General features: G+C 45.0%; 1 protein-coding gene across 5 annotated transcripts in view; it reads left to right on the top strand.

Moving 5' to 3' along the window:
- Nucleotides 1-3,136: 3,136 nt before the first annotated feature.
- LOC139414767 (tyrosine-protein kinase RYK-like) overlaps nt 3,137-18,642 on the top strand; it is a 146,765-nt gene continuing 131,259 nt past the window's right edge. For 3 of the 5 annotated variants that reach the window (XR_011634910.1, XR_011634912.1, XR_011634909.1), the window contains exon 1: nt 3,384-3,833. Coding sequence is in view for 1 of the 5 variants with exons in the window: in XM_071162435.1 (XP_071018536.1) it covers nt 3,611-3,833 (223 nt within the window). In the remaining 4 variants the exon portion in view is untranslated. Of the gene's footprint in view, nt 3,834-18,642 lie in introns of all 5 variants that reach the window. The other 2 variants (XM_071162435.1, XR_011634911.1) reach the window with 2 other exon arrangements.

The following is an 18,642-nucleotide window of genomic DNA, read 5'->3' as shown; positions in this document are numbered from 1 at the left end:
TATAGGCTGTTTTGTAGGTGAATATTTTAATAATTAAAATGTTAAAATGTTATTTTCGTGTCACGTTTTATTTCATATTTATTTCAAATGTAATTGTGCAGCTTCAATATGTTTGCGTGTGAATAACGTAGACTGTATAACAGACACCTGTTGGAAAGTAGGGTCTCTATTTGAAGATGTGTTCTCTGCATGTATTGTGCTGCAGTAGCCCACCACAAGGTGTCTTTGTCTACACTGCATCAACGTGATATTTTTGGGGGTATATGCGTTACGAAACCTTTCCTAACGATGAAGAGTTTAAAAATAATAATACAAAATAAAATAGTAACTAACACAAGAGGAAGAAAATACAATACACAAGAATGGAGCTATATACAGGAAGTACCAGATCAATGTGGAGCTATATACAGGAAGTACCAGATCAATGTGGAGCTATATACAGGAAGTACCAGATCAATGTGGAGCTATATACAGGAAGTACCAGATCAATGTGGAGCTATATACAAGAAGTACCAGATCAATGTGGAGCTATATACAAGAAGTACCAGATCAATGTGGAGCTATATACAGGAAGTACCAGATCAATGTGGAGCTATATACAGGAAGTACCAGATCAATGTGGATCTATATACAGGAAGTACCAGATCAATGTGGAGCTATATACAGGAAGTACCAGATCAATGTGGAGCTATATACAGGAAGTACCAGATCAATGTGGAGCTATATACAGGAAGTACCAGATCAATGTGGAGCTATATACAGGAAGTACCAGATCAATGTGGAGCTATATACAGGGAGTACCAGATCAATGTGGAGCTATATACAGGGAGTACCAGATCAATGTGGAGCTATATACAAGAAGTACCAGATCAAGATGGAGATATATACAGGGAGTACCAGATCAATGTGGAGCTATATACAGTGAGTACCAGATCAATGTGGAGCTATATACAGGGAGTACCAGATCAATGTGGAGCTATATACAGGGAGTACCAGATCAATGTGGAGCTATATACAGGAAGTACCAGATCAATGTGGAGCTATATACAAGAAGTACCAGATCAATGTGGAGCTATATACAAGAAGTACCAGATCAATGTGGAGCTATATACAAGAAGTACCAGATCAAGATGGAGATATATACAAGAAGTACCAGATCAATGTGGAGCTATATACAAGAAGTACCAGATCAATGTGGAGCTATATACAAGAAGTACCAGATCAAGATGGAGATATATACAAGAAGTACCAGATCAATGTGGAGATATATACAGGAAGTACCAGATCAAGATGGAGATATATACAAGAAGTACCAGATCAAGATGGAGATATATACAAGAAGTACCAGATCAATGTGGAGCTATATACAAGAAGTACCAGATCAAGATGGAGATATATACAAGAAGTACCAGATCAATGTGGAGATATATACAGGAAGTACCAGATCAAGATGTTGACCTAAATGACTAATGATGATAAATACAATCCACCTGTGTGTAATCAAGTCTCTGTATAAATGCACCTGCACTGTGATAGTCTCAGAGGTCCGTTAAAAGCGCAGAGAGCATCATGAAGAACAAGGAACACACCAGGCAGGTCCGAGATACTGTTGTGAAGAAGTTTAAAGCCGGATTTGGATACAAAAAGATTTCCCAAGCTTTAAACATCCCAAGGAGCACTGTGCAAGCGATAATATTGAAATGGAAGGAGTATCAGACCATACAAGGAGAAGACTGATCAGAGATGCAGCCAAGAGGCCCATGATCACTCTGGATGAACTGCAGAGATCTACAGCTGAGGTGGGAGACTCTGTCCATAGGACAACAATCAGTCGTATATTGCACAAATCTGGCCTTTATGGAAGAGTGGCAAGAAGAAAGCCATTTCTTAAAGATATCCATAAAAAGTGTTGTTTAAAGTTTGCCACAAGCCACCTGGGAGACACACCAAACATGTGGAAGAAGGTGCTCTGGTCAGATGAAACCAAAATTGAACTTTTTGGCAACAATGCAAAACGTTATGTTTGGCGTAAAAGCAACACAGCTGAACACACCATCCCCACTGTCAAACATGGTGGTGGCAGCATCATGGTTGGGGCCTGCTTTTCTTCAGCAGGGACAGGGAAGATGGTTAAAATTGATGGGAAGATGGATGGAGCCAAATACAGGACCATTCTGGAAGAAAACCTGATGGAGTCTGCAAAAGACCTGAGACTGGGACGGAGATTTGTCTTCCAACAAGACAATGATCCAAAACATAAAGCAAAATCTACAATGGAATGGTTCAAAAATAAACATATCCAGGTGTTAGAATGGCCAAGTCAAAGTCCAGACCTGAATCCAATCGAGAATCTGTGGAAAGCACTGAAAACTGCTGTTCACAAATGCTCTCCATCCAACCTCACTGAGCTCGAGCTGTTTTGCAAGGAGGAATGGGAAAAAAATTCAGTCTCTCGATGTGCAAAACTGATAGAGACATACCCCAAGCGACTTACAGCTGTAATCGCAGCAAAAGGTGGCGCTACAAAGTATTAACTTAAGGGGGCTGAATAATTTTGCACGCCCAATTTTTCAGTTTTTGATTTGTTAAAAAAGTTTGAAATATCCAATAAATGTCGTTCCACTTCATGATTGTGTCCCACTTGTTGTTGATTCTTCACAAAAAAATACAGTTTTATATCTTTATGTTTGAAGCCTGAAATGTGGCAAAAGGTCGCAAAGTTCAAGGGGGCCGAATACTTTCGCAAGGCACTGTACATGGTGTATGTAATGCTTTTGCAGTCAAGGGTGGTGCAATTGCCATACCAAGCGGTGATGCAGCCAGTCAGGATGCTCTCGATGGTGCTGATGGTCCTTAGTGATGTGGACGCCAAATATCTTGAAGCTGTCTAGGGGAGATCAAATAGGCCCAACATTGTTCTATTAGAGGACCAAGCAACATTTGAATCAATTACACACCTATGATGTTACCTGCTGTGTGTTTGTTTGACGAGAATCCATTGCGTTATTCAATTAAAAAAAGAGTTTTTTTTGTCGTTATACAAAATAGACTGTAAATTACCATTCATCTGCATGTAACGAAATGTTATCAGGCGCGTTTCCCGGACCCTGGACAACCCTCGTTGTCCCCTCCCTCCAGTGAAAACTGAGATTACTCCGGGAAGGAACAACAAGGACCATGAAAGGACAAACCTGGATGTTATTTTTTTTTGTTGGGAGGAGGAGGAGGGGGGGGGAATCGTTACTATTTATCTTAACGGGATCTCAAATTAAACATATCTAAGTAGGATAATATACGCAAAGGATAGTGAATTTCAGAATTGAATCCAAATCTTCGCAAACGTGACAACCTGAAAAAGGAACCGCATATAAACGCGGGCCGAGTTAGTTAGCTGACTGTGGCTCGCCTGTTTAAATAACAAGAACCACGAACAACCCGGGGAGACGCCGAGGTTGAACAACAAGTAGTAATGTTGCCCTTTAAACATTAACTTCAACTACGGGTGATAAATACATCGAGGATTTGGAAACAAAGTGGGATAATCGACTTTTATTTATTTATTTGTTTCCAAGAAGAAGAAGAAGCGCAAACAACCTACAAGACATTTGAAATGTTGGGGAAACCGGGACTGGTTCTCCGCTGTCGGAGCCCCTCCGTTTACCGAGACTGGACACATTCGGTTCAGTGGAGCCTCGGGGGTTTCTTTTTGCTACTGTTTCTGGAAGGGACCGTGTGTCTCGCCAACCCCAGCACTAGTGTCCCTACTCTGGACATCAACAACCACCCCAGTGTCAACGTCTACATGAGTGAGGAGGAGGTCAACAAGCTTTTGGGTAAGACCCAGTGATTTAAAATAAAACATACCTAGTTGTCTACATGTGAGTCAGTTCCAACACTGATTTACTGCAGGGTTGAGAGGGGTGCATACCATGGCTAGACAGATAACCTCTTGTTTTGGGAGTTAACTAGTTAGTTACACCGGCTGGGTTGATCGCTACTATCTTGTAGAATATGGCCCGCTGAGGATGGGGTCTTTTTCAACAAAATGTAGCTCAGCTTTGTGTGAGATAAAAAAAAAGTGCTAACCTAATTAACATCAAGCAAGATACACGCCACGTCTTTTGTTTGCAAAGTTTAAAAGTTGACCCATAAAGCAAGTAGTAAGTCATTGTGATTTGTAACATGTCGTTTTGAGATACAAGCTCAACACGTGATTCATACATTATTCTATATACCGATTCACCCATAAGGGAATGAATGCCTTTGGCGCAAAATATGTCAAGTGTGTCTAGTGAGTGAACATTAGTAACATGGAAAATGGCTGAAATGAGAGATGTAGTAATTTTTTTTCTCTTCCCGATTCAAACCCCATGTCTTTTCGAAACTAATTATGCTAAGAGGAAACATATGAAATGAGGACAGGGACCACTTTGTATTGAAGGAATGGTGAGACTGCTGCAACATTGAGAGCCAGACCATATTGCCAGGCTAACATACACCCAGAGCCAAACACATGCATCATATTCTTTAGACTCTAACAAACGGAATCTGAGCTCTAGTTTAGACCTAAATCATCATATATATAATGACTATTCCAGATACATAATGGCTGTATGGACTGTAGGCCGATTTCAAACAGGGAGTCTTCTTGCCTGAGACTGTGCTTTGGATTTTACAAAGCCTGATCCCAAATCTGTTTGTGCTTTTGACCATCTCCTATGTAAACATGATAGCACAAACAGACTGGCACTCAGGCTAGTTGTAAACCGGATCAGGGATAAGGCCACCCAATTGCTGTGACTGTGTGAGTTGTTTTTATTATGGGGTTGGTTAGCTTGCGACGTCCACTAGGCCAGGCTGGCAGGCTGGCAGTTAGTTTGGAAGCAGTCATTAACATGGTGTCTACTGAAGGGTTTGAAATGCTGGAGTAACCATTTCCTACAGGACAGAGGGAGCTTTAGAGCTGACAGAAGCTGAAACAGCCTCTCTGACACCCTGTTCCCCAAGGCCTAACTTTTGACCAGGGCCCACGGCACCCTGGTCCCTATATAGTGCATAACTTTTGACCAGGATCCACGGCACCCTCTTCCCTATATAGTGCATAACTTTTGACCAGGGCCCACAGCACCCTGTTCCCTATATAGTGCATAACTTTTGACTATGGCCCACAGCACCCTGTTCCCTATATAGTCCACTACTTTTGACCAGGGCCCACGGCACCCTATTCCCCAAGGCCTAACTTTTGACCAGGGCCCACGGCACCCTATTCCCTATATAGTGCATAACTTTTGAACAGGGAGCTGTGGGAACAGGCACCCTATTTCCCCAAGGCCTTACTTTTGACCAGGGCCCAACAGGGAAAATCGTTGCATTTGGGACATAGCTATGGACTTGACTTGAAGGCCACCCTGCCGACGACAACAAATTCACGTTTTGAAAAGCAGGCAACACAAGGAGAGCCTCAAAGAGTCCACGTCATTTGAGAATCCCTTGGAGACATTGGCTAGTAGCTAGGCCTATCGCTGATTCATCTTTCAGCCCTATGAAGAACTAGTCTATAGGCTCTAGGCAGTGGTTTACTCTACAACAATTAGACTAGACTACAACTTGTTTTTTGTTGTTGTAGAAAACGACATAACTAAGGGTTATGTCCTGACACAGGACCAGGCTGATGTCGTCCGACCCGGGCTCGAGCCAGGGACCCTCTGCACACAGACAACAACAGTCACCCACGAAGCATCGTTACCCATCGCTCCACAAAAGCCGCGGCCCTTGCAGAGCAAAGGGGAACCACTACTTCAAGGCCTCAGAGCGAGTGATGTCACCGATTGGCTAGCTTAGTTAGCGGTGCTCGCTAAAATAGCGTTTCAATCGGGTGACGTCACTCGCTCTGAGGCCTATATATATAGGGCGGCGCACAAATGGCCCATCGTCATCTGGGTTTGACTGTCATTGTAAATAAGAAATGCCTATGTGTGCATACATTTTATGTACGGGTGATCCCGGGAATCGAACCCACTACCCTGGGCGTTACAAACACCATGCTCTACCAACTGAGCTACTAAGACTGTGGCTTGGTCTACTTGTGTTTTCTTCATGCTGTCTGTCTGTCTGTCTGTCTGTCGCCTGCCACCCACCCACCCACCCACCACGTCCCCAGCTCAAAAGTACTGGTGAATGGACCTGCTAACAGTGTGGGACTGTTTGGAACTTAAAGGGCGTGTGGATTTATTGAGTGACATCAAATCGACTGCGAATCACACAACTGAAACGTGGCTCTAAACCGAGCAAACCGTATGATATCATTAGTCACTTTAAATAATGTCACATTTAATAATGTTTACATACCCTACATTACTCATCTCATATGTATATACTGTATTCTATACCATCTACTGCACCTTGCCTATGCCGCTCGGCCATCGCTCATCCATATATTGATATGTACATATTCTTATTCCATCCCTTTAGATTTGTGTATATTAGGTAGTTGTTGTGGAATAGTTAGATTACTTGTTAGATATTACTGCAGTGTCGAAAACTAGATGCACAAGCATTTCACTACACTCGCATTAACGTCTGCTAACCATGTGTATGTGACCACTACAATTTGTTTTGATTTGAGGTGGGACTTTGAAAAATGGCGAAAATCGCATAGCTTTTACTGTTAACACTTTGTACTTTTTCCAGCAACAAACAGAAACGACACACGAATGTCAGAACATACAAAACATCGTGAGAGATGTGCATCATAACATCATTTTAAATGCAGGTTTTTATTTCATACAATTTTTTTTTGTTGTCATTTGCAGATATTCCAAGTATAGACTACAGGATTTAAACTTTTAATTTGGACATTTCCAGAGTCCAAGAACTTGTGTACAGTGTCTCAGTCTCAGTGTCTCAGTGTCTGTGTCTCAGTGTCTCAGTGTCTCAGTGTCTCAGTGTCTCAGTGTCTCAGTGTCTCAGTGTCTCAGTGTCTCTGTGTGTCTGTGTCTCTGTGTTTGTGTCTCTGTCTCTCAGTGTCTCAGTGTCTCTGTGTCTCTGTGTCTCTGTGTCTCAGTGTCTGTCTCTGTGTCTCTGTGTCTCTGTGTCTCTGTGTCTGTGTCTCTGTGTCTCTGTGTCTGTGTCTCTGTGTCTCAGTGTCTGTGTCTCAGTGACACACCTAAATGGAAGTCCTTGAGCAGTCCAGCTGGTCCATGTGTAAAAGGGCTAAGTTAGTCCTCTATCCAGCGGTCCATGTGTAAAAGGTCTAAGTTAGTCCTCTATCCAGCTGGTCCATGTGTAAGAGGTCTAAGTTAGTCCTCTATCCAGCTGGTCCATGTGTAAAAGGTCTAAGTTAGTCCTCTATCCAGCTGGTCCATGTGTAAAAGGTCTAAGTTAGTCCTCTATCCAGCTGGTCCATGTGTAAAAGGTCTAAGTTAGTCCTCTATCCAGCTGGTCCATGTGTAAAAGGTCTAAGTTAGTCCTCTATCCAGCTGGTCCATGTGTAAAAGGTCTCAGTTAGTCCTCTATCCAGCTGGTCCATGTGTAAAAGGTCTAAGTTAGTCCTCTATCCAGCTGGTCCATGTGTAAAAGGTCTCAGTTAGTCCTCTATCCAGCTGGTCCATGTGTAAACGGTCTAAGTTAGTCCTCTATCCAGCTGGTCCATGTGTAAAAGGTCTCAGTTAGTCCTCTATCCAGCTGGTCCATGTGTAAAAGGTCTAAGTTAGTCCTCTATCCAGCTGGTCCATGTGTAAAAGGTCTCAGTTAGTCCTCTATCCAGCTGGTCCATGTGTAAACGGTCTAAGTTAGTCCTCTATCCAGCTGGTCCATGTGTAAACGGTCTAAGTTAGTCCTCTATCCAGCTGGTCCATGTGTAAAAGGTCTAAGTTAGTCCTCTATCCAGCGGTCCACAGAAAAACAAATTAGCTTACTTTCCTTCCATTTAATGATAAAAAAACAATGATTCTTAACATTAGACTGTGTGTGTGTGTGTGTATGTATATGTGTATATATATATATATATATATATATATGTATATGTATATATATGTATATGTGTATATATATATATGTATATGTGTATATATATATATATATATATATATATATATATATATATATATATATATATATATATATATATATATATATATATATATATATATATATATATATATATATATATATATATATATATATATATATATATATATATATATATGCTCTTTTTACCAAGTAAACATGAGATGGGACACACTGGAAATTGGACACCAACATTATTTTGTTTTGGGGGGGAGAGACTTCAGACCAGTGTTTTCACTACAAGACATTCCCACAACATGTGGAGTAGAGCTGTTGCATGAGTTCGATTTTTTAAAAATCCATTTTGAAATATGTACCGGGGTGATGTAGGCTCTACACAATATCTTGAACTGAATGGCCTGACACTTTCTCCAAACAGTGTTGTGATGAGGTGAGAGAAGTGTTCAGGTCGTACTCCCACCCTAACCGAATGAGAGGAATATGCATTTGGGATTAAAAAAAAATATATATATATATTTGATTCATTTCTATAAATATCTGATAGTTCTTCTCATGAAGGCAGCTTTCCAGAGGTTCTGATCTCACTGTGGATCAGAGGCAGGTTCAGTATCCTGCTTTGTAATAACCGTGTATATGAGTATATGAAAAGTATATGACGTATATGAGTATATAAGTATATGACTGTCTTAAACTGCAAATATGCAGCAAACAAAAGAAGAAGAATCACACAAACCATAATCTGCCCTTCACTTGGGGAAAATTCTTGTTTTAAAGATTATATTCTATCTGTGAAATACTGTGGCTTTTGCCAGTGTCTACTATTGAGTGTTTCTCTCAGCTGTTAAACAGGGGGTTATGCCAGATGGGACAGGATGGAAGAGAACGGTCCTTCTACATCCAACCTTCTGGTCAGCATCTAAAATCCCCTACTGCCCCTTGACAGTGGAATTATCAGGTTGTCATGTAAGCATCGTTGAGGCTGTACCACCTTGACGCCAGGTGAACAAACCTGTGCTGTGATGTAATCTCCTCTAATCTCCTCCCAGCTACCAATCTTACATTTTGATCTGTAAGCCCATGTAAGGGGATATCTTTAATTATGACATTTATACAAGAATACATCTGGGATACCCAGCCCACTTTTTAAAAAAAAATCTAGGTACAGTCCGTTTCCTATATACCCTATCCTGGGTTTCTGATTGTTCTTTTAGGAACTGTGAGGAGAGAGTTTTACCTCTTAAAACCTGGACTGGAGACGGATGGAAGAGATGAGAGAGGCTAGATAATACATCTTTGCCCCATAAAGAGAGGGGGGGAGAGCTGTCCATCTCTTAATGTCATCTGTGAACAGGGAGTACAGGAGGGGACTAAGTACACACCCCTGAGGGGCCCCAGTGTTAAGGATCAGCGTGGCAGATGTGTTGTTGCCTACCCTTACCTCCTGGGGGCGGCCAGTCAAGATGTCCAGGATCCAGTAGCGGAGAGAGGTGTTCAGTCCCAGAGTCCTTAGCTTGGTGATGAGCTTTGTGCTCACTATGGTGTTGAACTCTAAGCTGTAGTCAATGAACAGCATTGTCACATATGTGTTCCTTTTGTCCAGGTGGGAAAGGGCAGTGTGGGGGTGCGATTGAGATTGCGTCATCAGTGGATCTATTGGGGCGGTATGCAAATTAGACACCTGGACAAAAGGAACACACACATATGTGACAATGCCAATGAACTATCGTGGTCCAAACACACCAAGACAGTCGTGAAGAGGGCACGACAAAACCTTTTCCCCCTCAGGAGACTGAAAAAATTTGGCTTGGGTCCCCAGATTCTCAACAAGTTCTACAGCTGCACCATCGAGAGCATCCTGACTGGTTGCATCACCGCCTGGTATGGCAACTGCTCGGCATCTGACTGTAAGGCGCTACAGAGGGTAGTGTGAACGGCCCAGTTCATCACTGGGGCCAAACTTCCTGCCATCCAGAACCTATATAATAGGCGGTGTCAGAGGAAAGCCCATAAAATTGTCAGAGACTCCAGTCACCCAAGTAATAGACTGTTCTCTATGCTACCGCACAGCATGTGGTACCGGAGCGCCAAGTCTAGGACCAAAAGGCTCCTCAACAGCTTCTACCCCCCCAAGCCATTAGACTGATGAACAATTAATACAAATTACCACCGGACAATTTACATTGATTTGATAACCCGGATGACTCTAGGTCCATTTAGGCTGAATATATTAGTTATGGGAGATACTATATTAATTCTTATATACTTCATACCACTAGCCTTCCAAGCAAATGGAGGACCCACTTAGTCAGGCTGAAATGTGTGTAGGTTGACGGGCATAGTGTCACTCTTACTCCAGTCTCTCTTATATCCTGAGAGGAAGCCAAAGCAGCCAATCAGCTTTAAGACTACCGGTAGGGAAACTGCAGGTTGAGTAGAATGTCGTCAGCGTATAGATTCAGTGTGAAGTTATGTTCATATATGCTAATCTGAGATGGTCCATCTCAGCTGCTGTAGTATTAACTGGCGGGGGACTCTCGTCCTGGGATGGGTCTTGGTGCCCACGTTCTCGGGGGGACAGGTTCGATGTCGGGCCGCCCCAGTATGTAGCGGGAGATCTTGTGGAGGAGAGGATAGATGTTGCCTGTCGAATGGCTTTTGTGTCTCTCTTTTTTTTTTTTTTGTTGTTCGGGATGTTCATGGAATTGTTTTAATGTTAAGTTTCTAGGACCATTTTTGGAGTTTCGCCGTCAGTCTTCCTCACCACAGTTGTGATGTGAGGTTGTTGACTGTTTTTGTTAGCCGCCATGCTAACTTTTCCCGGACCGTTTTTCTTCGTATATTACGAGTTTTTATTTTTGGTTGCCATTTTTTGGATTTGTTGTGTTTTTCGGTCGTCTCTGTATACCGAGGGGTTGTTTGCTGAAACACGGTGTTTCTTTCATGACTCTGATTTTTGTATTTTTAATAACAATTCTGGTCTAGGTTTCTCAACTAGCATCTAGTGTGCCATCATTATCAGAACCACCATTCTCATCCATTCTCATCTTATCAGCAGACAGCGCTCTGACTGGTGTAGCTACTGTTCTCCGGTACTTTTCTCTCGGTCTAGACTAATTTCTCCAGTTAAATGCAAGATTATCTTCAAGCAAAACATAAGGAAATGTAGCGGGCTCTCTTCTTTCTATGATAAACCTTTAGAGATATGTAAAGGCCATGCGTTTTCCATTTAGCTCCTCGTGTTGGCCGTCTGCCAAATAGCACTGCGCTTCTGTTGTCGTCTGAAGGAAATGAAGCTATTTCCTGTTGTCATCTGATGAAAATGAAGCTATTTCCTGTTGTCATCTGATCATGTATTTCCTGTTGTCATCTGATCATCTATTTCCTGTTGTCATCTGAAGGAAATGAAGCTATTTCCTGTTGTCATCTGATGAAAATGAAGCTATTTCCTGTTGTCATCTGATCATCTATTTCCTGTTGTCATCTGATCATCTATTTCCTGTTGTCATCTGATCATGTATTTCCTGTCTGAATGTGTTGCACTAATGGATTTTTCTGTCAAGGAGAACTGTAGTTCCACCGATCTTATTGAAGCAAGAAAACATTGTTCACTTTCAATATAAAACACATGTGAAATGGTTTAAAACATTATTATTATTTTTATTTTATTTTTTTGGTCTAGGTTTTGAAAATGCAGATTGTCCACTGATAACTGCCTGCCACTGTCTGATAGACTCGCTGGTTTATTTACTCTTTAATTTTGATAACTATTATGAAGCAGTCACATGACTGGGAATACAGATAAGCATCTGTTGGTCACAGATACCTTAAAATAATCAAAATAGGGGCGTGGATTAGAAAACCAGTCAGTATCTGGTGTGATCATTTTCCTCATGCAGTGCGACAAAACCTTGGCATAGAGTTGATCCGGCTGTTGATTGTGGCCTGTGGAATGTTGTCCCACTCCTCTTCAATGGCTGTTTGAAGTTGTTGGATATTGGCGGGAACTGGAACACGCTGTCGTACACGTTGATCCAGAGCATCCCAAACATGCTCAATGGGTGACATGTCTGGTGAGTATGCAGGCCATGGAAGAACAGGGACATGTTCAAGTTCACCAGCCTCGTCTGTAAATAGTCTGTTCACCAACGCCAACAGCTTTAATCATAGATATGGGCCTTGCCAATGAGTGCTAGAGTTATAGCCTGGTCACAGATCTGTTTTTGCCATTTGTCAAGCCAAATAAGTGAAGTGACGAGGAGATGGCATGATGGTACCAACAGACTTGACCTCCGGCTATGAGGAGTGTGCCTAAACCTGAGACTAGCAGCGAGACCCTCCTCTCTCTGCCTCAGCTCAGGGCTCAATAGAGACCACGTACGTTCCTTCTTTCCCCTCATCCCTGTCAGCTTTTTCCTTCCTCTTCTCTCTGGGGTCTCCAGAGCTCTCTGATGCCTTTTACAGGTCCTAATCTGACTCACTTGTCTACAGGAGTAGCTAGCTGCTGCTGCACATTGTCTGTGTGTCTCTCTGTCCTCAGTTTGTCTTCAGTTTGTCTTCAGTTTGTCTTCAGTTTGTCTTCAGTTTGTCCTCTGTCTGTCCTCTGTCTGTCCTCTGTCTGTCCTCTGTCTGTCCTCTGTCTGTCCTCTGTCTGTCCTCTGTCTGTCCTCTGTCTGTCCTCTGTTTGTCCTCAGTTTGTCCTCTGTCTGTCCTCTGTCTGTCCTCTGTCTGTCCTCAGTTTGTCCTCTGTCTGTCCTCTGTCTGTCCTCTGTTTGTCCTCTGTTTGTCCTCTGTTTGTCCTCTGTCTGTCCTCTGTCTGTCCTCTGTCTGTCCTCTGTCTGTCCTCTGTCTGTCCTCTGTCTGTCCTCTGTCTGTCCTCTGTCTGTCCTCTGTCTGTCCTCTGTCTGTCCTCAGTTTGTCCTCTGTTCAAACAACTTTTGTATCTTTGTTCTTTTGACTCATTTTGTTCTCTTTGTTCAAACTCACGTGTCTTTTGTGTTTGATGAAAGGTGGAATATGATTGGCTGTATTTACATCACAGTCTTCTCTGATCCCTGGAGCTTTAATCTCATCTGACAAAATGTAAACAACGCTGGCTAGTCTGTTTTTAGGATTAGCTCTTAGTACTCTAGGGTTGGGGGGGGTCAGATGGGGTTTTGGTGATATATGGGTTGGGGGGGATTAGCTGGAGTCTTAGTACTCTAGGGTTGGGGGGGGGTCAGATGGGGTCTTAGTACTCTAGGGTTGGGGGGGATTAGCTGGAGTCTTAGTACTCTAGGGTTGGGGGGGGGGGGGTCAGATGGGGTCTTAGTACTCTAGGGTTGGGGGGATTAGCTGGAGTCTTAGTACTCTAGGGTTGGGGGGGTTAGATGGGGTCTTGGTGATATACAGTGCCTTGCGAAAGTATTCGGCCCCCTTGAACTTTGCGACCTTTTGCCACATTTCAGGCTTCAAACATAAAGATATAAAACTGTATTTTTTTGTGAAGAATCAACAACAAGTGGGACACAATCATGAAGTGGAACGACATTTATTGGATATTTCAAACTTTTTTAACAAATCAAAATCTGAAAAATTGGGCGTGCAAAATTATTCAGCCCCCTTAAGTTAATACTTTGTAGCGCCACCTTTTGCTGCGATTACAGCTGTAAGTCGCTTGGGGTATGTCTCTATCAGTTTTGCACATCGAGAGACTGACATTTTTTCCCATTCCTCCTTGCAAAACAGCTCGAGCTCAGTGAGGTTGGATGGAGAGCATTTGTGAACAGCAGTTTTCAGTTCTTTCCACAGATTCTCGATTGGATTCAGGTCTGGACTTTGACTTGGCCATTCTAACACCTGGATATGTTTATTTTTGAACCATTCCATTGTAGATTTTGCTTTATGTTTTGGATCATTGTCTTGTCAACGAGCGACTGCGTAGCCGGGCGCTAAAATAGAACTTGGGTTTATTTTGTGACGCTTGACGCGCTGTAACGCCCGCCTCTCCCTTCTCTTCCTCATCGGTTTTTAATGAGGAGTGGCTTCCGTCTGGCCACTCTACCAGAAAGACCTGATTGGAGTGCTGCAGAGAGGGTTGTCCTTCTGGAAGGTTCATGATGCAGCATTCGTGGGGCGCTGACGTGACGCAGCCCAGATTGCCAGTGCAGGCTATGTGGAGCAGACGTGGTCGTGGTTACCCTCACCCTTTCGGGGGGGGGGGGGGACATCGGCTGGGTTGACACAGACTTGATCCGTGAGACCTATTTTTGACAGAAGTGTAACACGTTCTAGTACCGATTTTAATTTTGTGTTTGTTTGTCTCGTATCGGAAAAGTACAGAAGCTCAACACGTCTCGCTCCACGTCTACTTTTCTGCTCTGTGATGGTGTGCGTCAGTACATACAGTCCAGTCTGTTTCTGTTCTCCAGTCTCGTGAGGTTTGCCTGCTCTTCTGGCTGTGTCCCCCCCCCACACACACACACAAAAATGCCACCCTAATCCCTATTGAGTGCACTACATTTGACCAGAGAGTAGGATGCCATTTAGAACAGACACAACCCCCCCCCCTCGGTCTGATTTCTGCTTGCTTAGTGAAGTGTGGATAGAGATTCCTCCCTGGTAACTCACTCTGAAATAAGAGCAGAAGGCCTGTATCAGAGGAGGGGGGGAGAAATGGGGTGTCCTCTTTCGAGGTGCCAAGGGGCTGCAAGGCCTTAGCTGCTCTGGCACACAGGAGGGTTCACTAACAAAGAGTCTTTCTCTGTCTCTTCTACCGTTCCTCTCTCTCTCTCTATCTCTCTCTCGCTCTCTCGCTGTCTGTGCGTCTGTCTGTGCACAGATCTGGTTCTTCTGTTTTCCTTCCTTTCAGTTCACTGGCATGGAGTGGTGGTGGGAGGAGGAGGTGTTTTTCCTTCCTTTCAGTTCACTGGCATGGAGTGGTGGTGGGAGGAGGAGGTGTTTTTCCTTCCTTGGCATCATGGTCAGTAGAAGTGCCTGTGCACCTCTGTTGAACCCTAACTAGGCCATGATAGAATTTCCACCTGCCTGGTCTATGAATGCTGGATCTAAATACTAGACCAGGAATCTCCCTCCTCCCTCTGCTCCCCTCCTCCACCCCATACCCTTCTCCCTCTGCTCCTCACCTCCTCCACCCCATACCCTCCTCCCTCTGCTCCCCTCCTCCACCCCATACCCTTCTCCCTCTGCTCCTCCCCTCCTCCACCCCATACCCTTCTCCCTCTGCTCCTCCCCTCCTCCACCCCATACCCTTCTCCCTCTGCTCCTCCCCTCCTCCACCCCATACCCTTCTCCCTCTGCTCCTCACCTCCTCCACCCCATACCCTTCTCCCTCTGCTCCTCACCTCCTCCACCCCATACCATTCTCCCTCTGCTCCTCACCTCCTCCACCCCATACCATTCTCCCTCTGCTCCTCACCTCCTCCACCCCATACCCTTCTCCCTCTGCTCCTCACCTCCTCCACCCCATACCCTTCTCCCTCTGCTCCTCACCTCCTCCACCCCATACCCTTCTTCCTCTACCCCTCCACCCCATACCCTCCTCCCTCTGCTCCTCACCTCCTCCACCCCATACCCTCCTCCCTCTGCTCCTCACCTCCTCCACCCCATACCCTCCTCCCTCTCCTTTCTGTCTGTCAAAGCCTGACACGAGGGCTTCCAGCCTCCAACAAATTGAGATATTAGAAGCAGTATACGTCTGTTCAGGACCGGGCAGCTTCCCTCCCGTAACTGACTTCTGTCTCAGTAAATAGGGCCTGACTGTCCATGGTATGCCTTTTGAAATCCTTAAGTCTTTTCTATAATGATATTATAATGAATCTACTTGTAGGAAATGCTGTGGGTAGGCTATATCTTCTTCCAAATTGCTCTCTATTCCCTATGCGATCTGTTCAAAATTAGTGCACTAAATTGGGAATAGGGTGCTGTTTGGGACACACTCCTGGAGTAGGCTGTAATGGTATTGGAATGTTTACTAGAGTGTAAATGCTGTTGCTATTCCATCATCTGATGTAGTTTGTCTTAGCTGCTTCGGGGTCTTACATTTTCCATCAGTTGTTGAGGTATCTTTAGCTTCAGTGAATGGAGCTGACAATCGGTGTGTCTCTCCCTCTCTCTCTCTCGCTGTCTCTCTCTCTCTCGCTGTCTCTCCCTCTCTCGCTGTCTCGCTGTCTCGCTGTCTCGCTGTCTCGCTGTCTCTCGCTGTCTCGCTGTCTCGCTGTCTCTCGCTGTCTCGCTGTCTCTCGCTGTCTCTCGCTGTCTCTCGCTGTCTCTCGCTGTCTCTCGCTGTCTCTCGCTGTCTCGCTGTTTCTCCCTCTCTCGCTGCCTCTCCCTCTCTCGCTGCCTCTCCCTCTCTCTCTCGCTGTCTCTCCCTCTCTCTCTCTCTCTCTGTCTTTCCCTCTCTCTCTCTCGCTGTCTCTCTCGCTGTCTCTCTCGCTCCCTCCATCCATCCCCCCTCCCTCAGGGATGCAAACTAGTATCCTTTTGGCCAAATTCGCCATTTTGAATCCAGAATAGGTGACCTATGTGATTTGTGTAGATCTGATGAGAAAAGTTTGGACAGGGGGGGGGCGGGGTTGGATCACTACTGGCTGTAAGTGAACGAGTGATGCGCGATTGGAGCAATACTGGCTGTATCCAAGGCTCAGCCAATCGTTCACATAACAACAGAATGCAGCGTAGCACGCGACTGAAGAGAGAAGAGACAACCAACTTACTAGTTACAGCATCAGCGAGCGCTCTGGAAAGGCAGCTTGCCAGTTACAGCATCATTGAGAGCTCTGGAAAGGCAGCTTGCCAGTTACAGCATCAGCAAGCCTCTGGAAAGGCAGCTTGCCAGTTACAGCATCAGCGAGCCTCTGGAAAGGCAGCTTGCCAGTTACAGCATCAGCGAGCCTCTGGAAAGGCAGCTTGCCAGTTACAGCATCAGCGAGCCTCTGGAAAGGCAGCTTCGCAGTTACAGCATCATCGAGAGCTCTGGAAAGGCAGCTTGCCAGTTACAGCATCAGCGAGAGCTCTGGAAAGGCAGCTTGCCAGTTACAGCATCAGCGAGAGCTCTGGAAAGGCAGCTTGCCAGTTACAGCATCAGCGAGAGCTCTGGAAAGGCAGCTTGCCAGTTACAGCATCAGCGAGAGCTCTGGAAAGGCAGCTTGCCAGTTACAGCATCAGCGAGAGGTCTGGAAAGGCAGCTTGCCAGTTACAGCATCAGCGAAAGGTCTGGAAAGGCATCTTGCCAGTTACAGCATCAGCGAGCGCTCTGGAAAGGCAGCTTGCCAGTTACAGCATCAGCGAGAGGTCTGGAAAGGCAGCTTGCCAGTTACAGCATCAGCGAGAGGTCTGGAAAGGCAGCTTGTCAGGTACAGCATCAGCGAGCCTCTGGAAAGGCAGCTTGCCAGTTACAGCATCAGCGAGAGCTCTGGAAAGGCAGCTTGCCAGTTACAGCATCAGCGAGCCTCTGGAAAGGCAGCTTGCAAGTTACAGCATCAGCGAGCCTCTGGAAAGGCAGCTTGCCAGTTACAGCATCAGCGAGCCTCTGGAAAGGCAGCTTCGCAGTTACAGCATCATCGAGAGCTCTGGAAAGGCAGCTTGCCAGTTACAGCATCAGCGAGAGCTCTGGAAAGGCAGCTTGCCAGTTACAGCATCAGCGAGAGCTCTGGAAAGGCAGCTTGCCAGTTACAGCATCAGCGAGAGGTCTGGAAAGGCAGCTTGCCAGGTACAGCATCAGCGAGCCTCTGGAAAGGCAGCTTGCCAGTTACAGCATCAGCGAGAGCTCTGGAAAGGCAGCTTGCCAGTTACAGCATCAGCGAGCGCTCTGGAAAGGCAGCTTGCCAGTTACAGCATCAGCGAGAGCTCTGGAACGGCAGCTTGCCAGTTACAGCATCAGCGAGAGCTCTGGAAAGGCAGCTTGCCAGTTACAGCATCAGCGAGAGCTCTGGAAAGCAGCACGTCCCCTGAACGATAACGAAGAGGTAACGTTAGGTGAGAAGCCTGACCACGGAGACGGGGGTGAGAAGGTGATGAAGCGGACTTCATGAGCAGAAAAACAACTGGCATTTGGAAAGTTTGAGGTGAGGGCGAAAGTGTGGCGGAACAAGTATGTTAAGTATCTTGCTAGCTGGATCGAATTCTCTGTTAGCTCACCAGAAATATGTTGAGCAACATTAGCCAACTCATCTGATCAAATAATTTAAGTTTATGGTGCGAAAATTAGCTTGCTAATAAAGTCAGACAGCTAATGTTACAACATCAGATGAGCTGACATTAGTAACCTAACCAATTCGCTACAGTATCAACTGGTATACGACTCCTTGCCGTTCCTCAAGTGATAACGCGTTAGTTGCTTACTGGACGCTGGCAATCTGTGGGAAATGTTAACCAGCTAACGAACTAACCACTATCTGTTAAGTAATGTTTTCACTCTACAGTATGTGGTTAATTTTCAGACTGAGAGAATCAGGTGAAAATGAGGTGTTTGTTAAATAGGTGGATTCGGGGATCAGGTGGAGCTGGAGCTGGGCCTGGCTTAACAGGTGGATTCGGGGATCAAGTGGAGCTGGAGCTGGGCCTGGCTTAACAGGTGGATTCGGGGATCAAGTGGAGCTGGAGCTGGGCCTGGCTTAA

Source organism: Oncorhynchus clarkii, chromosome 1 (genome assembly GCF_045791955.1).
Source record: "Oncorhynchus clarkii lewisi isolate Uvic-CL-2024 chromosome 1, UVic_Ocla_1.0, whole genome shotgun sequence".
In the NCBI taxonomy this organism is placed as follows: Eukaryota; Metazoa; Chordata; class Actinopteri; order Salmoniformes; family Salmonidae; genus Oncorhynchus; species Oncorhynchus clarkii.
This window is presented reverse-complemented; position numbering and strand designations above follow the sequence as displayed.